The sequence below is a fragment of the Ochlerotatus camptorhynchus genome, unplaced genomic scaffold, assembly GCF_037179485.1.
Source record: "Ochlerotatus camptorhynchus isolate MF236.1 unplaced genomic scaffold, CSIRO-AGI_Acam_v1.1 ptg000124l, whole genome shotgun sequence".
NCBI lineage: Eukaryota > Metazoa > Arthropoda > Insecta > Diptera > Culicidae > Ochlerotatus > Ochlerotatus camptorhynchus.
This window is the reverse complement of record NW_027040614.1, coordinates 270,875-298,232: the sequence shown is the minus strand read 5'-3', so window position 1 is coordinate 298,232 and position 27,358 is coordinate 270,875. Positions and strand designations below refer to the sequence as shown.

The 27,358-nt window shown below is 41.3% G+C and overlaps 1 protein-coding gene and 1 pseudogene across 1 annotated transcript in view; both read left to right on the top strand.

Moving 5' to 3' along the window:
- LOC135699992 (ras-related protein Rab-27A-like) overlaps positions 1–26,970 on the top strand; it is a 117,085-nt gene extending 90,115 nt beyond the window's left edge. The window contains exons 3-4 of the mRNA XM_065220336.1: positions 26,023–26,217; positions 26,280–26,970. Coding sequence (XP_065076408.1) covers positions 26,062–26,217; positions 26,280–26,795 — 672 coding nt within the window. The 5' untranslated portion in view covers positions 26,023–26,061 and the 3' untranslated portion in view covers positions 26,796–26,970. The remainder of the gene's footprint in view (positions 1–26,022; positions 26,218–26,279) is intronic.
- LOC135699957 (uncharacterized) lies at positions 8,651–10,383 on the top strand (annotated as a pseudogene).
- Positions 26,971–27,358: the final 388 nt, after the last annotated feature.

The following is a 27,358-nucleotide window of genomic DNA, read 5'->3' as shown; positions in this document are numbered from 1 at the left end:
CAGACAGACAGACAGACAGACAGACAGACAGACAGACAGACAGACAGACAGACAGACAGACAGACAGACAGACAGACAGACAGACAGACAGACAGACAGACAGACAGACAGACAGACAGACAGACAGACAGACAGACAGACAGACAGACAGACAGACAGACAGACAGACAGACAGACAGACAGACAGACAGACAGACAGACAGACAGACAGACAGACAGACAGACAGACAGACAGACAGACAGACAGACAGACAGACAGACAGACAGACAGACAGACAGACAGACAGACAGACAGACAGACAGACAGACAGACATATATAATAATAAAAGCAAATACGCCTGCCGAAGCTAGAGCAATTTTCCGATAATTCATTATGGAAGCAAATAGTGAACACCAGCAAACAGGGGAGTTTTGCGAATTTTCTTGAAGTTCTGCGAGTTTACCAGAAGTTTTACGAATTTACCAAAAGCACCACAAACTTTCAGTAGCACTAAAAATTTCCAGAAGTTCTAAGAATTTCGACAAGTTCTACGAATTCAGCGGAAGTTCTATGAATGTCCCATACGTTTTACGAACTTCCCTGAAGTTCTACGTTTTTTCCCAGAAGCTGACAGACAGACAGACAGACAGACAGACAGACAGACAGACAGACAGACAGACAGACAGACAGACAGACAGACAGACAGACAGACAGACAGACAGACAGACAGACAGACAGACAGACAGACAGACAGACAGACAGACAGACAGACAGACAGACAGACAGACAGACAGACAGACAGACAGACAGACAGACAGACAGACAGACAGACAGACAGACAGACAGACAGACAGACAGACAGACAGACAGACAGACAGACAGACAGACAGACAGACAGACAGACAGACAGACAGACAGACAGACAGACAGACAGACAGACAGACAGACAGACAGACAGACAGACAGACAGACAGACAGACAGACAGACAGACAGACAGACAGACAGACAGACAGACAGACAGACAGACAGACAGACAGACAGACAGACAGACAGACAGACAGACAGACAGACAGACAGACAGACAGACAGACAGACAGACAGACAGACAGACAGACAGACAGACAGACAGACAGACAGACAGACAGACAGACAGACAGACAGACAGACAGACAGACAGACAGACAGACAGACAGACAGACAGACAGACAGACAGACAGACAGACAGACAGACAGACAGACAGACAGACAGACAGACAGACAGACAGACAGACAGACAGACAGACAGACAGACAGACAGACAGACAGACAGACAGACAGACAGACAGACAGACAGACAGACAGACAGACAGACAGACAGACAGACAGACAGACAGACAGACAGACAGACAGACAGACAGACAGACAGACAGACAGACAGACAGACAGACAGACAGACAGACAGACAGACAGACAGACAGACAGACAGACAGACAGACAGACAGACAGACAGACAGACAGACAGACAGACAGACAGACAGACAGACAGACAGACAGACAGACAGACAGACAGACAGACAGACAGACAGACAGACAGACAGACAGACAGACAGACAGACAGACAGACAGACAGACAGACAGACAGACAGACAGACAGACAGACAGACAGACAGACAGACAGACAGACAGACAGACAGACAGACAGACAGACAGACAGACAGACAGACAGACAGACAGACAGACAGACAGACAGACAGACAGACAGACAGACAGACAGACAGACAGACAGACAGACAGACAGACAGACAGACAGACAGACAGACAGACAGACAGACAGACAGACAGACAGACAGACAGACAGACAGACAGACAGACAGACAGACAGACAGACAGACAGACAGACAGACAGACAGACAGACAGACAGACAGACAGACAGACAGACAGACAGACAGACAGACAGACAGACAGACAGACAGACAGACAGACAGACAGACAGACAGACAGACAGACAGACAGACAGACAGACAGACAGACAGACAGACAGACAGACAGACAGACAGACAGACAGACAGACAGACAGACAGACAGACAGACAGACAGACAGACAGACAGACAGACAGACAGACAGACAGACAGACAGACAGACAGACAGACAGACAGACAGACAGACAGACAGACAGACAGACAGACAGACAGACAGACAGACAGACAGACAGACAGACAGACAGACAGACAGACAGACAGACAGACAGACAGACAGACAGACAGACAGACAGACAGACAGACAGACAGACATATATAATAATAAAAGCAAATACGCCTGCCGAAGCTAGAGCAATTTTCCGATAATTCATTATGGAAGCAAATAGTGAACACCAGCAAACAGGGGAGTTTTGCGAATTTTCTTGAAGTTCTGCGAGTTTACCAGAAGTTTTACGAATTTACCAAAAGCACCACAAACTTTCAGTAGCACTAAAAATTTCCAGAAGTTCTAAGAATTTCGACAAGTTCTACGAATTCAGCGGAAGTTCTATGAATGTCCCATACGTTTTACGAACTTCCCTGAAGTTCTACGTTTTTTCCCAGAAGCTCTACAAACATTCAAGATTTTTTACAAACATCATAGCAGTTCTAAAATTTACTCAGAAGTTCTAAGATTTTCCCAGAAGTTCTAATACTACGATTTTTTTCTAAAGATCTACCAACTTTTTGATAAGTTTTACGAAATTCTCAGAAGCTCTACGAACTTCCTAGAATATTTACGAACTTCCTAGCAGTACTAAAATTTAAGTTCTACAAATTTCTACGGTTTTTTTTTTTTATTTTCTCCGAATTTTGCGTAAGATCTACAAATTATGCAGAAATTCTATAAATTCTGCAGAAATTCTAAGATTTTCGGAAAGATTTTTTGAATTTTGCAGTAGTTCTACGATTTTTCCAGAACCTCTACGAATTTCCAAAAATTTCTACACATACGTCGTAAATGGGAATAAGAGTATTAGCAACCGGTGGAAACTAAAGCGCCTGAATTTATAAAGAGGCGACATATTATCCACTTGACAGGTCTTCTGCTCGATTGGAATGACTTTTCCTATGACTTTGACAGACATTAGATTGTTCCAATTTTGACATGTCGCCTCTTCATAAATTCAGGCTCTTTAGTGGAAACTAACGATTTTAAATTGGCTCACTACTTGACTAGCCTATTGATCCCAAGTAAATCTATAAGCGTACCTCATTCTAGTCGAAATTCTAGTACTACACTATGTTTGTTTTGATTCGCTATGAAAGCTTGACAGATCGAGGGGTGCATCGATTAGCTTGGGACCGAAGAGAGTACCAGAGCTGAGCCAAAATTATGGGTTGAGGGATTCACCATGCAAATGGAGCATCATTTAATCGAGGATGACTCGTTGTCACTTCACTTCATTAGCAACGTGAAGTGACACCGGTAATAAGGGCCCTAAAGTGAAAAATCCGGAACAAACGAAATACCATGGTCGTATCTGAGTCTACGTGCCTAGTGATGTGGTTGTGGTGTGGCATCACTCAACATACGCCAGCTTCATGGCACATGGCATCGAAGAAATTGTTAAACGTGTGAGGTAATGCCCCACCATCGCCACATCAGTGAGGCCTATCAGTCACCTTCTTTCTGGTTGTTGAGAACGGAATTCCGCCCTTCTAATCTGCATCTATTTTTCTGAAAGTGCTACCGACGTCAGGGAGACAGCTCTCACACCTGGACCCTATCTATCGACCCATCAACTCATGAACCGGGGACCAACGGCTTTACTTCTCTTGCGAAGGAAGGCGTGATCAGAGATGTTATGCCTCAGAACATCCCGGCGGCGCCGACTGGGATTGAATCCCAGGCCTGCTGGGGTGAGAGGTAATCACGCTTACCACTACAGTACCGGCACCGCTGCCACCTCGATCAAATGAACCACACACTTAAATATTTTCGCCGAGATTCCAACAGCCGAGTAATTCTGCAATTTATTTTACTGAGATTCAGTAAAACAATTGCCGAGACTCAGCTAATAAATAACATTTTGCAGAGCTGTCAGCTAACAAACAGATATTTTGCAGAGATATCAGCAAAAGAGAATGCCGAGGTAATCGGATTTTGGAGATTTTACCGAGCTAGATTAAGTGTGCACTTTATTCGAGCAGTTAAAATGACGTTTACTACCACTCGAACTTTGAAATTAAACATTATTTTGAGATTTTTTCTTCTAGAATCTCGAGAAAAGTAGCCAACATTTGTGCGTTTCATTAAAATATAGAAATTAGTTGGTCCAGTTTTGTGAAATCGCTGGTAGAAAGTCACGCCAAAACTGCTTGACAAAGTGGTCAATTGATAAATAGGGAGTACGGTATCAGTCATCATGAAATTTGTGGAGGTACAGTCTACGTTACGTACAGTCAAAACACCCTTTGGAAACTTCCGGAGTTATTTTTTATTTGCTTTAAAGTATCCTCATTGCCTTGTTTCGGTGTGAATAGCTTCTCTCAAAATCGTATCCTGTTTTGCGATAAACGGGCGAACTTTTCCCAGTAGTTTTTCAAATGATGGAGCTGACATCCTGACAAAGTTTTGGAAGCCTTTTATGTCCTCGAACCGAAATTCTTGTAACACCAGGTGAGCAAGATCCTTGCCGGTATTTCTCCGCAGTAGTCACTACCGACTCCACAATGCTCTTTTACGCTTTTTTTTTTGCAGTTTATTGAAAATTATAAATGTAAACATACCAACGGAAGCAAGTGCTAAATTTCGATAATTCATGCTCATCCAGCGGGGTATCGGGAACTTAGAAATGAACAATATTTATTGCCTACTTTGATTTCGTTTAAAATTTTCGTTTGACAGATTACCTTTTTCGACTTGTGAGAACAGTGTAAACACGGTCAGATAAAGGGATTCGACGTGATTTGTCGAAAGTGAAATCGAGCAGATTTTTCATTATGGCGGCATAGAAAGTCAGACATACAAATCAGACAGATAGATAGCACTGAAGCTTAGCATAAATGAGACCCTATTTTCTTGGGGTCAAAACATTGTTCCACGGCAAAGTTCATTTTAAACTGCTCGAATGTTGCAGCAAATCTGACAGTTGATCAATAGATTTGGCTGTCACTTTTCCACAACGTATCACCAACGAATGCAATGTCCTCGGGGCTTCAGTTTTCCGTAGAAAATTCTCTTTCCCAAGCACCGAGGCGATCCCGTGGTACATTTTCTGATGCCTTCCAGTTCGCTAGTTAGCGGGAAGGCGTACATCGGCAAGGGGTAAACAAAGCTACAGTTACTACACCACAAGCCGTCCGTCTGCGGCAGCACCATTCCGACGAGTCACGGTGTGTTGAGGTTGGTTGCGTGGATCGTTTGATTAGGAAAGCTGGAAACGGGTGGCTAGCTTCTTTCCAGTAACATGACATAGAAGTGCCCAAAGAGCGGGGGTCGTCCGAAAGGTACCACACATGATGACAGCTACACCAGGCAAGGCCCACGGCTGTCAGAAGCAGCGGTAGCACCATGAAATGAGAAACTTTTATGACACAGTTACTAGTAGGACCAGTTGGACGCCCGCCACGAGAGCTGTATTGTCAAGTTTCATGACGTGCTGTGCCATCGTGCGGGACAGACAGGTGCTTCTGTGGAACAAATAATCAAAGTACCATGCGCTTGCTTTGATGAAATTGAATGTTCCCATGGGAGGTAAACAACTATGTTTGGGTAGGGAATGCGACGTCTGTTGCCATTTTCTTGGAAATTTATGTGCTGTTGAGTTCTAAGTGTGGTAGAAATTTGATTTCCACACATCAATCAGCAGTTACGTTTTTTTTTTCATTTGAGGATCGGCGATGTTTATCAAATCAAATGAAATTGAAAATTGATACACACATGGAGCCGATGGTGCCGTGTCAAGAGAGCAAATCAGTGGAGGGTAAAATTTAATTAGCAAACGAGTGCTTCCCGAAAAATCGAACTTTTCCATACACGGCGAATGAGAACGACTCAAATTTGAGTTTAGTTCACTCATAATCGCCAAAAGTGCAGGAACGCAGCGATGAGTAAAATTTGTCCCATGGTTTCCTGTGGAAAACCTAAAAAATCTGCCGGAAAATGAGGAAATTGACGAAAATTTTATTCAGTCTCGGAATAGTACCAATAGACTGAGTGAATCCAATCTTTACTTTTCTCAAATTCGGGAATTTTCCCCTGGAAAATCCTGGAAAAACCTGGGAAAACATGAGCCAAATTAACTCATCGCTGAGTTCCTGCACTTTTGGCGATTATGAGTGAACTAAACTCAAATTTGAGTCGTTCTCATTCGCCGTGTATGATGGTATACAGTAATGATTCGATTTTTTTGAAAATCTTTTCTACGAAACCCATGCGATTTCTCAGCGGTCTTATTGCACCCAAAGCATACCTTGAACATCCATCTTGAAGATGAATGTGGAATTACGGTTATGTGAAATTATTGAAAGACAAAAGTGTGATGCCCGAAAGGGCTGACAAAATCGGGCCATGACTGTATATCTTCTGTGATGCGATGAGTGCGAAATGGTTGAAATGTGGGAACAAGGGAAACTCTGGAACCAATTTACCCGAGCTAATTATGTTCCCGGAACATGGTTTCACTAATTCATCTTAGTCCTCGCACACACACAAATATTTGCCGAAGCAGTTAGTTCCTATTCTGGGAAATTATCATCTGGAAAAATATTTTCTTTTCCACACTGTCGTTTTTGAGGCTCGGTATTTGCTGGTGTTCGGTAACAGATGATATCCTTCGTAGATAAATATCACATGGATGGAGCGCTCGGAAAATGGAGTGCCAGTTCCAAGAATATTTAGCAACCGAGAAAGAAGCGGTGGGTCAAAGCCTTGACGATGTCTGATGTCGGTCGGGGAAATTAAGTTAACTAACTATTTGGGGCTCTGGAAAAGAGAAAATGATTCCTGTGGGAGCTAAAAGAGCTTCTTGGAATTTTATTACTCTTTGACAGCTAAAGGCATGATTTCATCCGTTTGTTTGTCTTGAGTGCAGTCTGTGAGTTTGGCGTAATCTTTCTTCAAACAGAAGGATCGGATATCTTTCCAAGTAGGCTCGTTAAAATTACAGCCTACTTTGGGCTCGTTTCCCGGGTATCATTACCCTAAAAGAAACGAAAGTTTTTTTTTATTAAATGGACCGGACAATGTTATATAGGCATAAGCACCGTCAAGCAGAAGTCAACTGGAGGGAAGGTGTTTGTGAAAATTAAGGCTCATTAACTTTCACCTTTTTCCTTCATTCTGGATCGGCATTTTTCCTTCCGGATGCAAATTCCTCTTCTCCGCTGCGAAGGACTGCGGGATGCTGGCAGCAAAAATTAGCACCGTTATAATTTAGGTATCACCGATTTGATATTGGCTCAGATAGGATCTTAGTTTTTATTTCGATCGTCAAACTAATGAACGATTGATAGTAGAGAGCCACCTAATTAAGCGGGTCTAATTAATAAATCATCCTGTTGAAGTTGAGTAAGATAAGAGCGTTCATTGGACCGGTTGGAGCAACTGAGAAGATTTGAGGTATTCGAAATTTGTATACCCGGTTTTTCCCCGTAAATATGACCTAACCCGCGATTTGAGGCGTTTACCCCTGTAAAAACCCATATTGATCCACCGGGCAGGTGTATATAATCTTGGTTACCCAGAACAATCTCGTTTTTGCCATTATTTAGACAAATAAATTAGGCACTTATTTTTGTTTTTGTATGTCTCACACGCAGAGTTGAAAAATGTTGAACTTATATTTTGAAAATCACAATAAGATATACATCAGTGCAAAAATGTTCACTGAAATTCATTCCTTGCTTTCTTAACGCAGGTCATTATGATTTGACATTTCAGTGAATTTCTCACTTTCGGTTTGTTTTGTTGTTATCTTTCTCATTCAACACGCGTGAACTCTTGTTGTTAATCCGCGATTGTCGGTTTTAGTTCCCTCTTATTTCTATTTTCTATGCAGAATATTCATTTCATCTTGGATTCACGGAAGATAAATATAGAAAAAATCGCATTCATTTGCGCACAGTGATTTTTTTCACCAGCAGTAATTTGAAGCGTGCTGTAAAACTTTCGTTTTCGCGTGAAGTCGTATTAGTTTTAATTAACTGTTAATATATGATACGCATCCCTGTTTTCTCCATCATCACTTGACGATGGCCTCGACAAGCGGAGAAAACAGCAAGAAACGTAAACGAACGCTAATCGATATAGCCTCCACATTTATCTTGAAGGATGGAGCAAAAGCTTTCTGCAACATCAACCCCGCAGGCAACTGTAAATACGTTCAAGCTAGGTTTGACGTAGGAAACTTCATCCGTCATTTCCGACTTCGACACGACGAGCTGGCGAACTCAAATGGCCTGTTGCAAGGTTTCGATCCGACGGCAAAGAAGCCAAGAGTCATCCCAAAATGTCCCATTCCTATTGACCAGCAGCTGCTCATTGAATCTACGGTAAAGCTAACAACCTACCATCAGCTTCCTTTGTCATGTTTTGAGTGGGAGGGCTTCAAAGATCTTTTGCAACCGATCACAACAGCTCTCGGATGTACTTTGAATCGATCCACAATGCGGGAGCACCACACCAAACTTGCGATGCGCTTGAAAGAAATATTGAAGGAAGAAATGCACGGAAAGCTAATTTGCCTAAGAGTAGATTCCGCGGCCCTTCACAACCGTCACATTTTAGGAATAAATGTTCAATATGCTGTAGGTGACAAAGTGGTTATTCGTACGCTCGGTAAGTGGTTTAACTTGTCCTTATTTTTTTCTCTAACACACACATACACATGCACGTACTCACGCATTCCGAAGCATGATACCTGGTCATAATTAATCTTTCTTTGCAATGCATTTCTTCCAGGAATGATTCAAGTAAAAGAAAGCCAGACAGCAGCTTTTTTGAAATCGAAAGTTATGGAAACGTTGGCTGAATACGACTGTCTGTTGAACAGATTTTCTCAGTGACCTGTGATAACGGGGCCAATATGTTGGCAACCGTTAGAAAACTGAAGCACGAATTGGAGTTGACCCTTTTTTAGAAAACTGATGGAGATGACGGTGAAGAAGGTCAGTCAGCAGAAGAATCAAAGCGTGACATCAGTGAAGAGCTATGCATTGAATTCCAAGAAAGGATTAATCTCGTGAGATGTGCCGTCCACACTCTCCAACTCGCAATATTGGACGTTGTGAACAAGTCCAATGAATCCGTCAAGAGCCTCACTGATGTTGCCAAGAAGTGCAAAAATGTCAAATATCGCACCTTCTTCGAGTTCCACACCGCGTCGTACCCCCCCGTTTGGAGCCAAACAAGATGGGGTGGTATTTTCGAATCATTCAAAGATCAAAAAGTTTTCTTCACGACACTTGCCGATCAATTTCCCGACCTTGGTATGTACAAAACAGTTTTCCAAAATAGTACTCAAACACTCATCTATAAAACATTCCGTATTTCACAGATTTTTCAAGCCTTTGGACATTTGTAGACCATTATTATGATGCGTTCAAGCCGTTGTACATCTGCACCAAAAAAATGCAGGAGTCACATGTATCCCTACCTGATTTCTACATGGCTTGGCTCATGGCCACAAGTGAAGTCCAAAAGGTTACCGATAATCCTTTTGTTCCTGCTTTAATACAATCATTGAGGACCAGATTGGATACGTTGCGTCATTCAAGAGCATTCAAAATGGGATTGTTTCTCGATCCCAGATTCAACTACCATGCTTCAAAATTATTCACGGGAGATGAAAAAGAAGAAATACAGGTATAATATCACCAACACACACACATAAGCGCGCGTGCGTATTACTTGCCTGGTATTCGTCCTAAATTAAAAAGTGTGACTTTAATTTCAGAGATACATAACTGAAACTTGGGAACGGATCCGTCAACTTGAACCAACATCCACCAACATGAACAATGAATCGTTGTCGGGATCTACTGATGAATTTGATCAATACCTTACTGAAATGTTCGCTGGTTCAATGGATACCAGCATCCAAGAAAACGCAACCAATTTCCTCCAGCAAGTCAAGTCCCTTGACTTGGAGCCACGCCAAAATCACAGCTATAACGTCTGGAATCATTGGCTACGCCGTAAAACCACGCATCCTGAGCTCCACGTAGTGGCTATGATTGTGTTGTCCACACCCTCGAACCAAGTTTCAGTTGAGAGGTCATTTAGTGCCCTTGGACTGGTTCTCTCTAATCTACGAACAGGGCTGGCAGAGGAAACATTGGCAAATATCTTGATGATAAAACTAAACAAAAATTTGTTCCAGAAAACTATTCAGTCAGTTTACAATTGGAAGGAATATGTTGAAATTTCCGGTGATGAAACATCGATGGTAGTTTAATTTTGCTCATTTTTCTTTTCATTCCATTGTTGATTCAGAACCTTTTGTTTAGTCTCTTCAATTTGTTTATTTTGATATATGTTTTTATTCCAATAATCAATCAGAAGCTAACTTGCAGTTAAAGAGTAAATAAAACCAAAAGAGTAAAAATATGTTGAAACTATTTTCCAAAACCATGGAACAACCTACTCCAATCGCACACACCACATAAGGAAAGGTCCATTAGTTATGTCACGCAAATTTGGCCCATTTTCAACCCCCCCTCCCCCTTTGTCACATTTTTTGTATGGACCTTAATTTTTTTTGTATCACTCGTCACAGTTTTCAAAACCCCCCCTCCCCCCTAAAAGTGTGACATAATTAATGGACGATCCCTAACAAGCACCCAATCTCGATTACTGTTCTCCGAGCGATCTAGCACTGGAAACTATAGATGACAATTTCAGCAGAATACCAAGCCTACAAAGATGCGATTCCATCTTTGCTATAAAATAGTGGTGGAGCAAGTCCAAATACTCAGTCCGGAATTCACGTAAAACGTGAACAACATGTGTAAGGACCTTAATGCCAAATGGAAACAATTGAATTCAAACGCCGATTACTCACCAGCCACAGAACGCATACGCAATCTAAGTACACCGTCTTATAGAGCTTATTTCCTCTTCCAGATGATGCTGTTGGTTTGCTTGAGTAAAACCTAATTCACGAAAAAGTAGCGTTTGAAGCCATTACTGACATTTGAAACTGAGGCCATATTGTTCACGTATTGCGTGAATCCCGAACTGAGTATTTGGAATTACTTCATCGCTATTTCGCAAAGATGGAATCGCATCAACCTTTCCGATGTTTACATCGTTCACTATCAACTTGTTACATTTTTAATCGGAGACCACCTGAAGAAGAAAAATCAATATGAAAAACAGTCAAACTCTTATTAGACACACTAGGTACAGCCTTCCCTCCGTATCTGCGGTGGGTGATACCCACCAAAATTTCTATGTTGTCCTTCAACCAATTGAGTTGATTTTCTGTAGATAACTAGTTTGTTTCACTCTAATTACATATTAAAAATCAGCTGAATTGCTTTAAGGGCAACAAAGAAATACCTGTGGGTGGACGATATCACCCACCGCAGATATGGAGGGAATGTTGTATAGTAAATTTGCTCCTGCCTGCCGATTACTAAGATGCTACGAACAGAAAAACGTGCGAAGGTTCCCTGGAATTCTTCATGAGCATGAGTTAGATTGATGCTGTGCACTTTCCGCAAAACAGATTCCTTCACGTAGTCCACCGTGGACTGTCCGCGAAATTTATTATTGTGATTAGGATCCCGTTTATCTGGAGTTTTTCTTCACTGTCCTCGTAGGTGGTAAAATCTGCTGGTGTATGGGGTTTCCGTCTTCATTCTTGTAGGTTCCGTGCCACTGCGATTTGTTGTTGTCAAGGAATGTAGCATTTTGGATAGATTTTATAATCGATCTGATAATCGGGGCGCTCTATCACCAAAAACGAATCCTCAATCGTCCTATGACATCAAATGCTTATGGGAATTCCAGCTCCTTTTGCTGCTGATTCTAGAACGTTACCTGAGATACCTGCTGCAAAACGAAAAGTATCATTCTTAAACTATAATTCAGTGCCAACATTTCAAAGAGGCGTAATTGCTTTTGTAAACAATGGCTTTAGCAGCTGATTTCTCGTGAATAAAAGCCCACTCATGAAAATTAATGACATCAACAGGTAGAGGAATGTTTCATCTACCAGCTAGCATTAATAATTTGGAGAAGTAAGCATTTATTTGTGAGAAATCAAGAGCTAAAGCCATTGTTTACAAAAGCAATTACGCCCCTTTGAAATGTTGTCACTGAATTATTTTCTTTATAACTATACTTCCCATGAGTGATCCTTAGGCTCTGAACCATTTGGTGGATTATTTTAACTTTTGGTTAAAATTTGACAGATGGAAAGTTATCGATTAACCCTGCTATCCGAGCATGGTTATTTCTGACAGACAAGAAGTTAAATTTTGACAACCGTGGCTCGAAAACCGGTCGAGCGACAGCACAGGGATTTTCGAACATAGAAAATAACTTTCGAAATGTCACTTTTAACCACGAGTTAAATTTAACTCGGCAAATGGTTCACAGCCTTAGTGAAAACAAGTCCGTTTTTCGATTGATTAACATTCAGCGCACACGGCGCGCAGCGAAGAAACTGGTATGTTTTGGTTATGACTGCACGGCTTGCTATGTTATGACGCTTCAACACAGGTGGTCTAGTGAATTTTTCGTCTCTTTCGTTTTCCCGCTGTTTTTATGGTTGATGGTGTGACGTCAGCTTTGTAAAGCAGCGGGAGAGTAACAGAAATGACAAATTCACTGGATCATACCTGTTTACATCTGATTGAGTAAGGTTAAACGACGAGGAGACGGTACGTCATTCGCACTTTTATTTGGAAATAAAAAATAATGCTACCAAGATATTCAATTCATTTTTCAACTAAAATTATTTGTTGAGGTGCCGCGTTGCTATGCTTGGAAAATTCATTAAAGTGAAATGAATGAATTTTGCAGTCCTTGTGACATGACAAGATGAACGTGAATTATTTCCTGGTTCATTCTCATAGAATCCAAATACGAATGAGTGTAGAAAGATTGCGTGAAATATAAAATGCACAGAAAGTGGATGCAAAAATCATTAGTGCCATTGTTGTTCATTGGGTAGAAATCATGGAAAGATGTATACTGAATTCCGTATTGACTCAGCTCTCGCTGCGTCAGCAAAATGAGTTTGATTTTTTGCAACTCTGCTCACACGACAATCTCGTTTTTGATATAATCTTGAGAAAAATGGGGCGACTAAATTGAATATCTCGGCTGCCAAACGGTTTCAGTCAACATGTTATACATATTCTAGAAGGAAAAATTCTGCTGAATCGATTGGTTTGGCCGGAGACTTTTGCGTGCCGAGATAGAGGGCCGGGATCAACCCGAGTTCCCGGTAAAGTAGAAAATGCCACTGTCTATCGACATAATTTTGCACTTTACTTAACGTATATTACTGGAAATTGATAGTACTAAGTAAATATGGTGTAAAGACAATATACGCCCTCAGGGAAGCTCTACTGGCCTAAAGGAGAATCCGGAACGATCGATAAAGTGGCCACATTATAAAAATTGTCCTAGAACCTTGTGATTTTTTTCTATGTTGTTCAGAATCATGAGATCAAAGCGAATTTAATATGGAAACTATATTTTGGGGTACATTGGCCATATTCTGGTTCTCCGGATAATATGGCTTTACCGAATGATTTACAGAATTTTTCCTTAGAGAATATGTATAACATGTTGACTGAAACCGTTTGGCAGCCGAGATATTCAATTTTGTCGTGGTTTTGTCAATTTTTTTCCCACTGGGTTAAAATCGCCAAAACAGAGAACGAGACTAGTAATCCTATATGATGTGATGTGATGTGAATCAACCCACCATCAGTGCAAGATACTTTACCGGTTGTAAAGTTCTGCCTGATGGTTTGTTGCAGCAGGGTGAATCAGTTTCATTGAAGACCTTTGGAAGACAAACCGACCAGATGGCCATCTGTTATCACGTGACAAGGGACTGGCAAATTCACGAACCCTCGTCCAGTCAACAAATCCTTTGATTTACAGTAATGTTCCACCACATGCTCAAAAATTTACAGACAACCCATTTGACGTTCAAAAATCATTTCAAAGACACAAAAAATGGGATGGGAAGAATTTGTCAAATTTAACAGAATCGTGTTTATGTTTAAATAGATAAAATCAAATACGATCTCACCAAGGTAGCCTCAGGTAGCCAAGTATCAGGTCCAGCAACTTGCAATTCCTTGACACGAATACGACGAATAATGGAATATCTTGGTTCCAATCAAGGTTCCTCTTCGTTTTCGAAAACGTATGTCAGCGGCAAATGACGTACAGTCAGTATCCCTTGGGGGTTGGAATGCAGTTCTCGCTGGGCTTCTTCTGCATAGATGATCTGAATCCTTTTTTATCCTGAAATGGATAATCACGTGCTTGGCCATCTTCGAAAATGTTAACCGGATTAATAATCAAATAAGCATAAAAAACTCAGAGGAAAAAATGAACGTCATTTTCGCTCACAGGCGCAGCCTACTCTGAGACTAGTTAGCCTATATATAGAGATTCACGAAAGTGCCCACCTTGAGCCAATCGAGAAGCATAAAAAGTGCAGAAACTCAGCGATGAGTAAATTTTCCAGCGTTTTTCCAGGTTTTTCCTGGAAAAAATTCCCGAATATAAGAAAAGTCATGATTGGATTCACTCAGTCTATTGGTAATACTCTTTTAGACTGAGTAAGGTTTACGTCAATTTTTCTTATTTTCCGACAGATTTTTGAGATTATCCACAGGAAAACATGTGGCAAATTTACTTATCGCTGCCCTTTTCACGATTATACCCATAGGGTAAATAGAATTCAAATTTGTGTCGTTCTCATTGGCCGTGTGGTTCAAGTGCGTATACAATAGAGCTAATACACGGTAAAATTTTTTTTTTCTATATATATTGCGTTTATTTTTCCATGCTCATTTGCCGTAGCTTTGCGGAGCCGATATTCATTGCTTAGATTACAAAATTTCTTAAAACTAACGTTAGGAAAGCGAGGGCCGTTTACTCGCGGCTATCTCGAGGATGGCAGGGTAGGGATTGAGAACACAAGGTTTGGAGAGCAATATGCTCTTGATCTCGAACTAAGCGACACTCTAATGAAAAAGACAAACATGGATGTACACCGATGAGCAGCTAACAACTTGGGAGAACACAATATGCCACTAACTACTAAATCCTCAGATCTATCCGTTTTAAAAACACATAAATTAAATTGCAATAGTTGAGATCTCGGCTCGCCAAGATGTCTCTAACGGGCCGCATTCTCGGGCCCTGAGGGATGCGGATAACTCAAATCTAGCAACACAATGGAGGATGCAGGACCAAAGCACGTGGTCGATATCGTGATAGCCACTACCACAAGCGCACAAATTGCTGCCTGCGAGCCCGATTCGGAAGAAATGCGAGTCTAACGAGTAGTAATTGGACATGAGCCTTGACATGACACGTATAAAGTCACGGCTCAAGTCCAATCCTTTGAACCACGGTTTGTTCGACACCTGTGGGAGAATAGAATGTAACCATCTTCCCAGATCACTCTCATTCCATTTTTGTTGCCAGTTGGTGAGGACTTGCTGACGGGTAATTGACCACTATTTCAAGCAGTTTTGGCGTGACTTTCTACCAGCGATTTCACAAAACTGGACCAATTAATTTCTATTTTTTTAAGAAACGCACAAATTTTGGCTACTTTTCTCGAGGTTCTAGAAGAAAAAATCTCAAAATAATATTTTATTTCAAAGTTCAAGTGGTAGTAAACGTCAGTTTAAGTGCTCGAATGAAGTGGTTAATTGAGAAAATTCTGCAAAGGCGATTTGTCGATCAAAAATATCGCCTTCCATAGCGCCCACCTTAGCTAGCGAGTCCGCTTTCTCATTACCCGGAATTGAGCAATGAGATGGGACCCAAGCTAAGGTGATAGTATAGGAGCAGTTAGATAAAGTACTCAATTGAGCTCGGATTTCGGTCAGAAAATACGGGGAGTGCTTCATCGGCCTCATTGATCGAATAGCCTCCAACGAGCTAAGGCTATCAGTAAAAATAAAGTAGTGATCAGATGGTAGTAAGGCCATTTGCTCTACTGCGTAAAATATGGCTGCTAGTTCCGCAACGTATACGGAACAGGGTTTTTGCAGTTGATATGAGGCGCTAATAAATTCGTTGAATACTTCATATCCAGTGGAAGCGTTTAAAGTTGACCCATCTGTGAAAAAACTCCTATTGTTACTGACATGGTGGTACTTGTTTGCAAAAATTAAGGGAACAACCATCGACCGCGAGAAAGGAGTACTCATCCAGTGGAGGAAGTGTTTCAACCGATTGTCTGGCATCAATAACTGCGGACGCAAATTTTTGCCAGTCAATGTTTTTCGTAAGATCGTACGCGATGTCAACCGAGCGAGTAGAAGATAAATCATTGGTTATATACATTTTGATTGGCAAGTGGTCACTACCGTAGGGATCTTGGATTACTTTCCACGAGCAATCCAACGATAGTGAACTCGAACAGAGGGAGAGGTCTAATCTACTTTCTCTTGCTGGAGGTTTGGCTACTCGTGTTACTTCCCCAGTGTTTAGAATTGTCATATTGAAGCTATCGCAAAGGTCGTATATCAGCGTTGAGCGGTTGTCATCGTACATTTACCCCCAGCCTGTACCGTGGGAGTTAAAATCTCCTAATATCAACCGAGGTTCAGGTAAAACTGAGCAGATATCTGAGAAACCTTGACGAGAAATTGCAGTTCTCGGAAGAAGATATACTGAGGCAATACTGAGGCTTTTACCTCGAACATTCCTGACATGCAACTACTTCAATACCTGTCGCGGAAGGTAGATCGATTCTATAAAAGGAATGAAGTTTGTTGATCCCGAGAAGCACCCCTCCATACGAATCTGCTCGATCAAGGCGAATAATGTTAAAATCGTGGAAAGGGAGATTTGTGTCTGAAGAGAGCCATGTTTCACAAAGAGCAAATGCATCACAAAGTGAGGAGTGAACTAAAAATTCGAATGCGTCAAGTTTTGGGATAAGACTTCTACAGCTCCACTGCAGGCCTGAGATCATATCCCCGACCTCATTTGGAGAAGTAAAAACTTTTCTAAACCATCAAATAATTAGAATTATTGAATCAAAAAGGGAGATCAGGGGATGAAATATGTAGCAACTTTCAAATCAGAGAAAATGGGGGGGGGAAGCCAAACATGTATTGAAGTTGGCACGGGGTGGTATCCACTAGCTGCCTAGTGTAGCTCCACTAAAGCCCACTAAAGACAGGAACTGCGTCCGGTGGTGGTTGACTTCTCCGTGTTTTCTGTTCACCTAGGTCGAAAGAATAAGTAATAACCGATGTGTCTATCTATCGTTATCCACCGTGTTCCACTCCTATTGCCACTTTGCCAAAGACTTCGCTTTATCCACTTTCCGTACTCTTCTCTCGCTTCTCTCCGACTGTAGCACTCGCTGTCCTCCGCCGGGTGATGCCGATAGGGATCATTCCGGTGATAGCGCTTACTGCTTCAGATGAGATGGTTCTGTACTCATGAGCCGGAACGTACTGCTCAGTTTCCTTTGGTTCTGCTTCGCTTCCAGGCTGGACCTCCATACCTCAGTATCTAGTCAGAAGACGTAGACGTCTCTTGATATTGCTAGGAATAGCTAAGAATGTTCAGCATGATTCTAGCTATTGTGTTGATGGCCTTCCAAGCATTATCACAGACATATTCGACGTGGCTGTTGAAGTATAGCCGGTCATCGATCATCACTCCCACACTGTACCAAACCATCGTCCTATGGTCGAATGAAACCTCAGACCATTCAAATCGAAACATCGAAATCGCCTTTTCGGAATGATAGCTGCAACCGGATGACGATAGTTTTGAAATCAGATGATTTTCCTCTCGAATACAGGATGAACATTGTTATGAAAAGGGATAGGGCTTTCAGCTGGAATGCGTAATGCTCTCTGTAGAATGGTAGTCATCTTAAATTGAAATAAATTTAGTATTGGCTCAGCCCCTTAACACAAATCATTCAAAACGATGATTTAAATAATTCTATCGAACGTCATTTGTTGCTCTGAGCAGACAAACGAGGTGGAAGCATATAGCCATCGCTATTAGAGATGGTACGAGCATTGGCAAAGAGTGGAAACCGTTAATTTTCAATTTCGTGGTGGAGGAAGTTTCCTCTACCAACTAATAAGGGATTTTTGTATCCATGATGAATGGATATATGTAAATGTAAACAATCGATTTAATAATCTAATCTAAAGCATTTGAAAGTCATCCTATCCTTAAATTGTTGTCCTCTAAGCCCTGTATGTTGTACAGCCAATTTTCTAATAAATATCATCCTTCATATGTATGCTCATCAGTTGATGACGAATTCAATCATAAGGAAATCATCCGAAATTTGACAGCATATTGTTAAAGGGCTCGAGCAATACAATTGTTGCGAGAATTTATTATTTGGATTTCGTTGAAGCTACTCGTCTTTGCGATGAGATCAGCTCAAAGCTGTAAAAGTTTATTATTTAGGAACATTTTAGGTTAATTTAGTTTAAGTTACTTACAATTAGTTTCCCATTAAGTATTTCACAAAATATTTCTCAGCAACAAATTTAATATAATGCGCATTTCACACCAAACTGGACTAATAAGCGCGTTTTCACTTATTAAAAAGTGTGATTAAAGTGCGAGCTTCGGTCTAATCGTCTTGGTGTCTTCGGTGCACTTATTTCTTATGATGCAAGCAATAAGTGCTCCGAAGACACCAAAACGATTTGACGCAAAGGTGCACTTTTATCACACTTTTTGCATTTTTGGGGCAGTCTAGTTTCAGATTCAATCAGCAATACTATTAAGTTTCAATTTTATCAATTTCGTTCACAATGCGGAGACTTGAAGTATGTCTGCAAGTCTACAGGCACATACTTCAAGTCTCCCCGTACATCGTACGGGTTAGGCAAAAGATGTGCGTTTGACTTTATACTGTCGCATTAATAGCCCTTCGCTCATTTTCAACTTCTATTCAATTTTCATACTGCCGTACTCTAACGGAACTATCCACCTACCCTCTTCTAAAGAGCATTCTCTAGCTAATAAATTATCACACTAAAGCTTCATGTTAGCATTTCCAACCAACTCTGAAAAGCGCTAACTTCGTGTATGAAGTAACATAAAAACACTTTGAATTAATTTCAGTAAAGTTGGGGGGTCTTAAAAAATACTGATAAATGCTAGGCAGTCTAAGGAACTTTATAGAAATTTTGTGGGAGCACAAAAGTTTCAGAAATTTAGAAAAACTTGGAAAACTTCACAGAAGGACAGTGGTCCTCAGAAACATTTCGGGAACTTCATAGAAATTTACGGATCTAAGATCCGCGGACTTCAGGAATTTTTATGAACATTAGCAAAATGCGTGGTTAGTTCCGTTAGCCTCAGCAAATTAGTGGGAAATTGAAAGCAGTTCTCAGATTTTCAGATAACTTCAGAGACGTTAGAAAGTTAATTGAGGTCTTTGCTTAAGTTCAGAAGTTCACTAAAGCCGAGCTGAAGCTTAAACATTTTTGGGACGGTTCAATTAAATTCAGCGCACTACAACATGCTTCATGAGAACTACAAAAACTGTAGAGAAGAATTTTAGAAAAGAACAGAGAACCTAAGAGCAGTTCCGATAACATTAGAGAAGGCACATAAGTTTTAAAGAAGTTTAGAAAACTTCAGCGAACTTTTAAACCTTTAGAAAAGATCAATGATGATTAGTAAAATTGAGGGAACTTTAGGAAGTTTAAGAATTTGATGATAAGTATAGTGATCATCAGGCTAGTCTCTCAAACTACAAAAGAACTTCCAGGCAGTTTCATTAACTTCAGGAAAAATTGAAGTAGTTCTGAAGACCTTAAGAATAGTCCATTCCATATTCAGCGGAGATTTCCATTGAAATATTCCTCAACATATCGATGAAGCTCTCCTCCGAATTCAATTTTCTTTTAGTTTTCCTCGGAATTACCTTGAAATTCTCCAAAATAAGAAACCCTTTGGAAAGATTCTCCGACTATTCATTGTACTCATTTAAGATTTCCTTTTGAATCTCACTCCTTCCCTTGGAATTCTACTCACATTGGTAGTCTCCTAAGAATTCATTGGAATTTCTCCTCACAAATTCCTTAAATTTCTTCTCATAATTTGTTTGGTAAACTTTCCTGAACTTATTTTCCCAATTTCCTTTGAAGATGTCCTTGAGTTATTCTGAGATTTAATTGTAATCCTCCTCTAAGTATTTAAAAAAAATCCAAGACATATGCTCCAGATTTGTTTTCTCCAATAAATTTAATTAAATTATCCTCAGAATGCCCTCTGAAGTTCACAAGAGTTGTGCTCCTCGGAAATTCCTAAGAGTTTTCATTAAACTTTACTTTTAATTCAATTCAGGGTTTCTTGAAATTCTACTCAGAACCATGCTTGGCAAACACAGTTTTGGTCACGAACTGCTTATTTGCTAATAATTTTGCACACAGTTGACGAAACATAGTTTTTTTTTTTTGAAGCTGTTGATAGAATAGATTTTAAGCTTGTTATCGATACGTAAAAAAAGCAGATTTTAATTCTAGTAATTAACTGTTGCGTTGTAAAAAAGAACAGAGAAATTTTCGCTGCACATCTTGCTCTGTAACGTTTGCATTAAAAAAATGGACTTTTTCGGATGGTGACAAATAATTTCTTTCGATAAATTTCCCATGGAAGGTAAACGGCGAACACGAAATTATTGCAACACATTCAACAGGGCATAACTTTATTACCATTGGGTAAAAATCAACCAAATTTTGCACACTTTCTCATTGATGTGTATTGTGTACATGCTGTCAAACTCGAAGTCGTGTTTTTCGATTCAACGAAAATGGAGGTGAACCAACGCGAGTTGAGAAAACAAATTCTTTCCAAACACCTGGAATTTCCTGACCTGTCGCACCGGCAGTTGGGAAAAATGTTGAACATTCACCATTCAACCGTCTCCAGAGTGTTGAAGCGGTTCCAGGAGCGGTTGACGTTGGACCACGGCAAAGGAGCTGGAAGAAAACCGGGACCGGAGAACAAAAAGACGGAGGGAAAGGTGAAGCGGATGATTAAAGCAAATCTCAACGTCTCAAGCCGTGATTTGGCTAAAAAGATCGGCATGTCGCAGAGCTACGTCCAGAATGCAAAGAAGAGAGCTGAACTACATACATACAAGGTACAGAACTTCCCAAACCGCGATGAGCGGCAACAATCGACGGCTAAAACTCGGGCACGGAAGCTCTACGAGAAGATGCTGACAAAATATAGGCTGCTGTATGATGGACGACGAAACGTATATAAAAGCCGATTTTGCAAATTCCGGGGTTGGAGTTTTTCACCGGCAAGAGCAAGTTCGATGTGGACAACAAATTTAAGAAGAAGAAAATGTCGAAGTTCGCCTCCAAATATCTCATTTGGCAGGCCATCTGCTCTTGCGGACTGAGGAGTGAGCCTTTCGTGACAAAGAGCACAGTAAATGGCGAGATCTACAAATCTGAGTGCCTCGAGAAGCGCCTTTTGCCGTTCTTGCAGCAGCACGACGAAGCTCCGCTATTTTGGCCAGATTTGGCATCATGCCACTATTCTAAAAGTGTCCTGGAGTGGTATGAGGCCAATTCTGTCCATTTTGTTCCAAAGGACATGAATCCGCCAAACTGTCCGGAGCTGCGGCCGGTGGAGCAGTACTGGGCAATAATGAAGCGGGAACTTCGGAAGAGTAAGAAGACAATCAAAGACGAGAAGGACATGTTAAGAAAATGGAAAAAAAAAACTGAGAAACTGGTACCGGATGACACTGTAAAGACTTTGATGGAGGGCATCAAGCGAAAATGCGTTCAATTTTACACTCAAGGCTCCATCGATTAACTTTTCTTTTGATTTTTGAAGTAAATATATGTATAAAACTACCCTAAAATTTTGGTTTGATTCTAAACATTATAAGAAAATTGGCATGACATTTTCGGTGTCGCAATAATTTCGTGTTCGCCCTTTAATTATTTAAGCTTACTTGCAAAAAATTCTACGCCCTTGCGAGCGGCCTTCTGGCAGTTAACCGGAACATTCACCATGGCGGACGAAACCATGCATGTAGGCATGTTTTTGAGTTCTTTCTCCGTTTTATTTATCAATTCCTCCTCAGTTTTCGCGACAACATTGTTGGAGTAGATCTTACGCTTCAGGTTGGCCCAGAAATTCACGATGGGATGCAGCTGGGGGACGTTGGGCGGGTTAGCCGACTTGGGTACCACATCGATATTCAGCCGCTCCATCTCCTCCAACGATCACTTCAAGTAGTGGGCCGACGCCAGATCCGGTCAGAACACCGCGTCTCTACCCTTATGGTATTTCTTGATGAACGACGCAACTTCCGGCAGGCATTTCGTACTATAAATTTCCCCGTTCACGACCAGTCCAGAGCGAAAGAAGAGCCGCTTTGACATCCCCTTCTCGCTGATTGTCAGCCACAGCAGCACCTTCTTGGGGAACTACGAAGTAAAATACGAAGTGCCCTGCCAGTCGTTGCCATCCAGGGTAAGATAGGTCTCGTCGTCCATCACCACCGCCACGTCGCGATTCGCCGGGAAAAACGAGTTGACCATCTTATTCAGCCGCTGCCGCTGCGTCATTGCCTGCAGCTCTGAAACCAGTGGACGTGACTTCCACTTCCTGACATGTATGTTCATGTTCACTGTTTGACCGGTTGCACCGACCTCCCGGCCAAGCGCACGCAGCGATGTAGCCACTTTTCCTTCGGTCTTCCTCTTCAACATCCTTTGGAGTTTCTTGTCGCTCAGGGTCGTCGGCCGTCCGGAACTGGGTTTTCTATCGATGCTCTGATTGTTGTCTAATAGTGCCAAGATGTTGTAGATGCCGGAACGGGCGTAGCCGGCGTCCATAAAGTGCCGCACGATGTCCGTTTTCGACGCGGCGGGGTGCCGTTCTTTGAACGCGCACACTTCTGAACGGAGTTGCTTCACTGTTTTTGCCATCACAGTTAGAGTTCGACTGATAGAGCTGTCAAATTTTGTCTGCTGACTCATGGGTTACTATGATTGGTGCTGCATGGGTAGTTTCGTCAGTGCGGGTGAAGGTAAACCCATGAAAAATCTACAATTTTTGTCCATTTTTTTAAATGCAAACGATAAGTGTAAAAATTCATTGGTGTTAATTGAAATGTTAAGATTTATCTACTCCTTGCATATCTATAGTGAGCCATGATCCTAATCCATCATTTACTTAAAAGTTATTAACAAAACAAAACTATCAAGCTTCATATGAAATCTAAAATTCCTCAGAACTACCTTGAAAGCAGATTGCATTTGTTGTTTTTATGAAAGATTTTTTTTCCCAGAACTCTCTTGGAATGAGGGCCTTAGAGATTAGAATAAAATTCCACGAGCCTTTAAAACTGTGCATGAAATTTGGCACCAGATTCTTGAAAAATGTTTGAAGTATAATAGCTTTTAAGTCCAGAAATAGTTCAAATATGAAATTTCTAGGAAAGAAGCATGAACAAAAACCAAAAAAGAACACATTTTAAGCCTCTGTTTTTTTTTTAATTTTTTTGTTACTGAAGATTAATCCACTGTGGATCTATTAAGTTCAATATGTGAATGAAAATCACGAGAAAAATTGAATGCTTGTATTTTAAAATGTATTCTTTTCTTTAAAATATCCTTAGTAAGAAAGTTATTAAATTCTCTGAGACTTCCAGGTATTTTAAGGCAAATTAAAATTTCCAAATTTTTGCAGTTAGTAGACACCCTTACTAATACCGTGGGTTTGGCCATAAACTTGCTATTGAATCTTTTGCTTTAAAGGTTCGTATCGTACATAGGTGTTTATGAGGAACTAATTGAATAAGTCAAACATTTATATGGTGTGCTATCATAATGACTGCTTTTCCTCTCTTAGGTCACTTTTTAGTTACTATTTTTTACAACTATACTAGGTGGGGTGAAAAGTAACCTGCGGAAGCAATTGGAGCCGTAAGTCCTTGATTTTAACCGTGGCTATGATGTTCTTGTGCAGCGGCACATTGTTATTGTCCAGGAGGCAGAACGCCAATACCAAATACGTAAAAAGACACGGCAAACGTTGCTTCCGGGAGTGGAGGCGTAGCACCGAAACACGCTAGCACGACGCTACAACACAACTATTCAAACAAAATTCTTGCCCGGGAATTTTCACAATAATTCACAATATTAAAACACTGATAAACTAATCATGATGAATCTATATACACATGATAATAATCAAAAACTTCTTGCCTTGGTACAAGCCCAAAAGCACGCGGAAAACAAGGAATTTGTGACAGCGAAATTAAAACCGACCGTTTGCGGGCAGAGCCTACTGCGCACTCAAGAATTTGCGATGACGAAATCTTTTGAAAATTGAAAGTCAATCAAAACTTGTATGTACAATTCAATGAAATATGTAATGCTCTTTTTTATTTTCTAAGAATAAATGTTGCTGACAATGAAGCAATGTTTTTTTTTACAATTGTTAATTTTACCCCGTATGCACATTTCACCCCCGCTTCACATATCAATCACATTACAGGGAAGTGTAAGAATAACAATTATTCATAGCGTGGATTTTGAGAATCCATGTTTAAAAACTCAAAAATTTAGTGAAATCTGCTGACAAAATCGGGAAAAAAAAGCTGACAAAATTGGGAATGTACTGTATTACCTAATCCTTTTGTCGGCTGGTGGGTTTTCCAAACTTTTAAATCGCGTTCATCTCCGTAAATATGGTCTTAATCGCAATTGCTAGCAAGATAGTGATGGGTTTTGAAAATGTCCTTAGGTAAGTTTTTTTTCCACTAAAGCGTTGCGACTCGAATCAGAAATTCACCGTTATTTAATAAATCAAAACTGCATTAAAATCAGTATTTCCAACCGTGAATTTGAGACATCATTAGTCAAACCTTACAAGCATGCGGTTACAGACAGATATAAATAAAAACTAAAAATGGACCGCTTCCCGTTCCCGTCCCACTAGTTTTTTTGCAGTTTGCAAAGTTGCAGAGTTGCGAACAAGTGAGTTTGAATCTCTATCGTCCTTCAGTTGCACGAGGCCGAGTGGGTACCTGAAACCGCGATGCGACTACCCAACTCGCTCACTGCAACTTTTCCCGCGTTTACCACAAGCAACCGACCAACCGACCGACCGACCGCCCTAACATCATTTCGCTAATTGAGTTTTATTTGAACGTACGAAGCGGCAGAGGGCGGTGCTGTCATGGGGGAATATCCTTCAGGGATTGTTTGCCGAAGTGTGTCTGTGCTCTGGTGGTTTCCATTTTCGCATTTTAAATAATGATAAATTCATCGTAGCAAACGGTGACAAAAATAGAGCCGTCACACGTGTGCAACATGGCTTGCTGCGATGGTTCGGATGGATGATTTCCGGAATAATTCTCGTGGGATGATTTTAATTGTTTGGTCAGAGTGGGTTGCTTTATGTCTAAATTGGACACGATTGTCCTACGGTTGTTGCTGTTGGATCAGTCTACGGCCAAGCGAATTACGGTATGTTGATGAAATTTTCCATTCGATCGATATAGGTATGCTTGATTCCTCGAAGCGTCTATCAATGCCAAAAGCAACAGCAGGTCATGAAAGCATGGAACGATAACAATCTGTTAATTTCCTTGCACGACTTTCTCAATGTGGTATTCTCGCTTCTGAACGGCCAAGCGTACGATGAGGAAGGAGAGAACCATCATGGCATTCTGTTCATTAACTATTTAACATGGGTTTTAGCTTTAGCCAGTCAGCACGAACTTCCCTTCCCATCTCAAGCCATAACCACATGCATGTCATCTGAAATATTACGTTGTAGTCGATTTCATTACACACTAGCATCTTTCCTCCCCTCTCTTCCGTTTCCGTTTATCCTGCAGGAGGGCGGTGTTCATCAGCGGTCGGCAGCGTTTATCAGCATGACGACAGCGATAGATTACGATTATCTTATCAAATTCCTAACCATCGGCGATTCAGGCGTCGGCAAAACGAGCTTCCTCTACCAGTACACAGATGGCGTCTTCCACACCAAGTTCATCTCAACCGTCGGGATTGACTTTCGCGAGAAACGTGTCGTAAGTTTATCCTTCTACTCATGGTAAACGTTTGAATGATTTCTCCGCTTAAAATTTCCCAGCTGTACAACTCGAACGGCATCAACCATCGGATACACCTGCAGCTGTGGGACACGGCCGGGCAGGAGCGCTTCCGCAGCCTGACCACGGCCTTCTACCGGGACTCGATGGGTTTCATCCTGATATTCGACATCACGAACGAGCAGAGCTTCCTTGATGTGCAGAACTGGATGGAACAGCTGAAGCAGCACGCCTACTGCGAAGATCCGGACATAGTGCTGTGCGGCAACAAGGCCGACTTGAATCACAAGCGGGTGGTGAGCGAAACGAGGGCACAGTGCCTGGCCGACAAGTACTGTATCGACTACATTGAGACGAGCGCCTTCACCGGCCATAACGTCAATGCGGCCGTCGAGCTGCTGCTGGATAAGGTTATGAAACGGATTGAAACCATCGTGCTCAGCTCGACGATCCAGGCCCGGAGGGGCGTTCCGATGCTATTTGTCGACACAAAGAACCCCCCGGTCAAGTTGGATGGCCAGGACGGTCAGCAGAAGGGTTCCGGCTGCAGGTGTTAGAAAGCGAAGCGTAGTTTTTTTGTACCGACTTGTTCGAATCTCTCAAGGCACGAATTAGGCAAATGTTGACGATGAATGATATTTTTATACGAAGCGCTAGGGAATCTAGTCCGCAGTTGGTTAGACATTTGGAATTGTTATGAACAATTTGATGTTTCAATTTGGTTTATTTTTGGAAAACGGAAAACCACACCGAGAGTTGCTATCAGTAGTATATATAAATGGTGTCTGTATTTTGACCAAATCTGTCAAAGAAAGCAGAAAAAAATAATATCGAAACCAAAAACAAAGATTGTGAATACGACAATATTCATTAGAAATGAAGCAAACCGAAACAGTATTGAATGTTGACTCCGTAGTTGCTGTATTGAAATGTTGGTAAAGGAAATGTGTCAGATTTTAGCCGGCATTTTTCGTTCACACCCGATGACAGCCCTGCGTTTGCTTATCTCGGAAAAGGCCGAACAAGCGCCGCGCAAATGATGATAAGACGGCCAAACGACACCGCCTACTGCTGTTGCTTCTGCTACTCTGCAGAAGCTCGACTTATTTAAGCAGGGCAA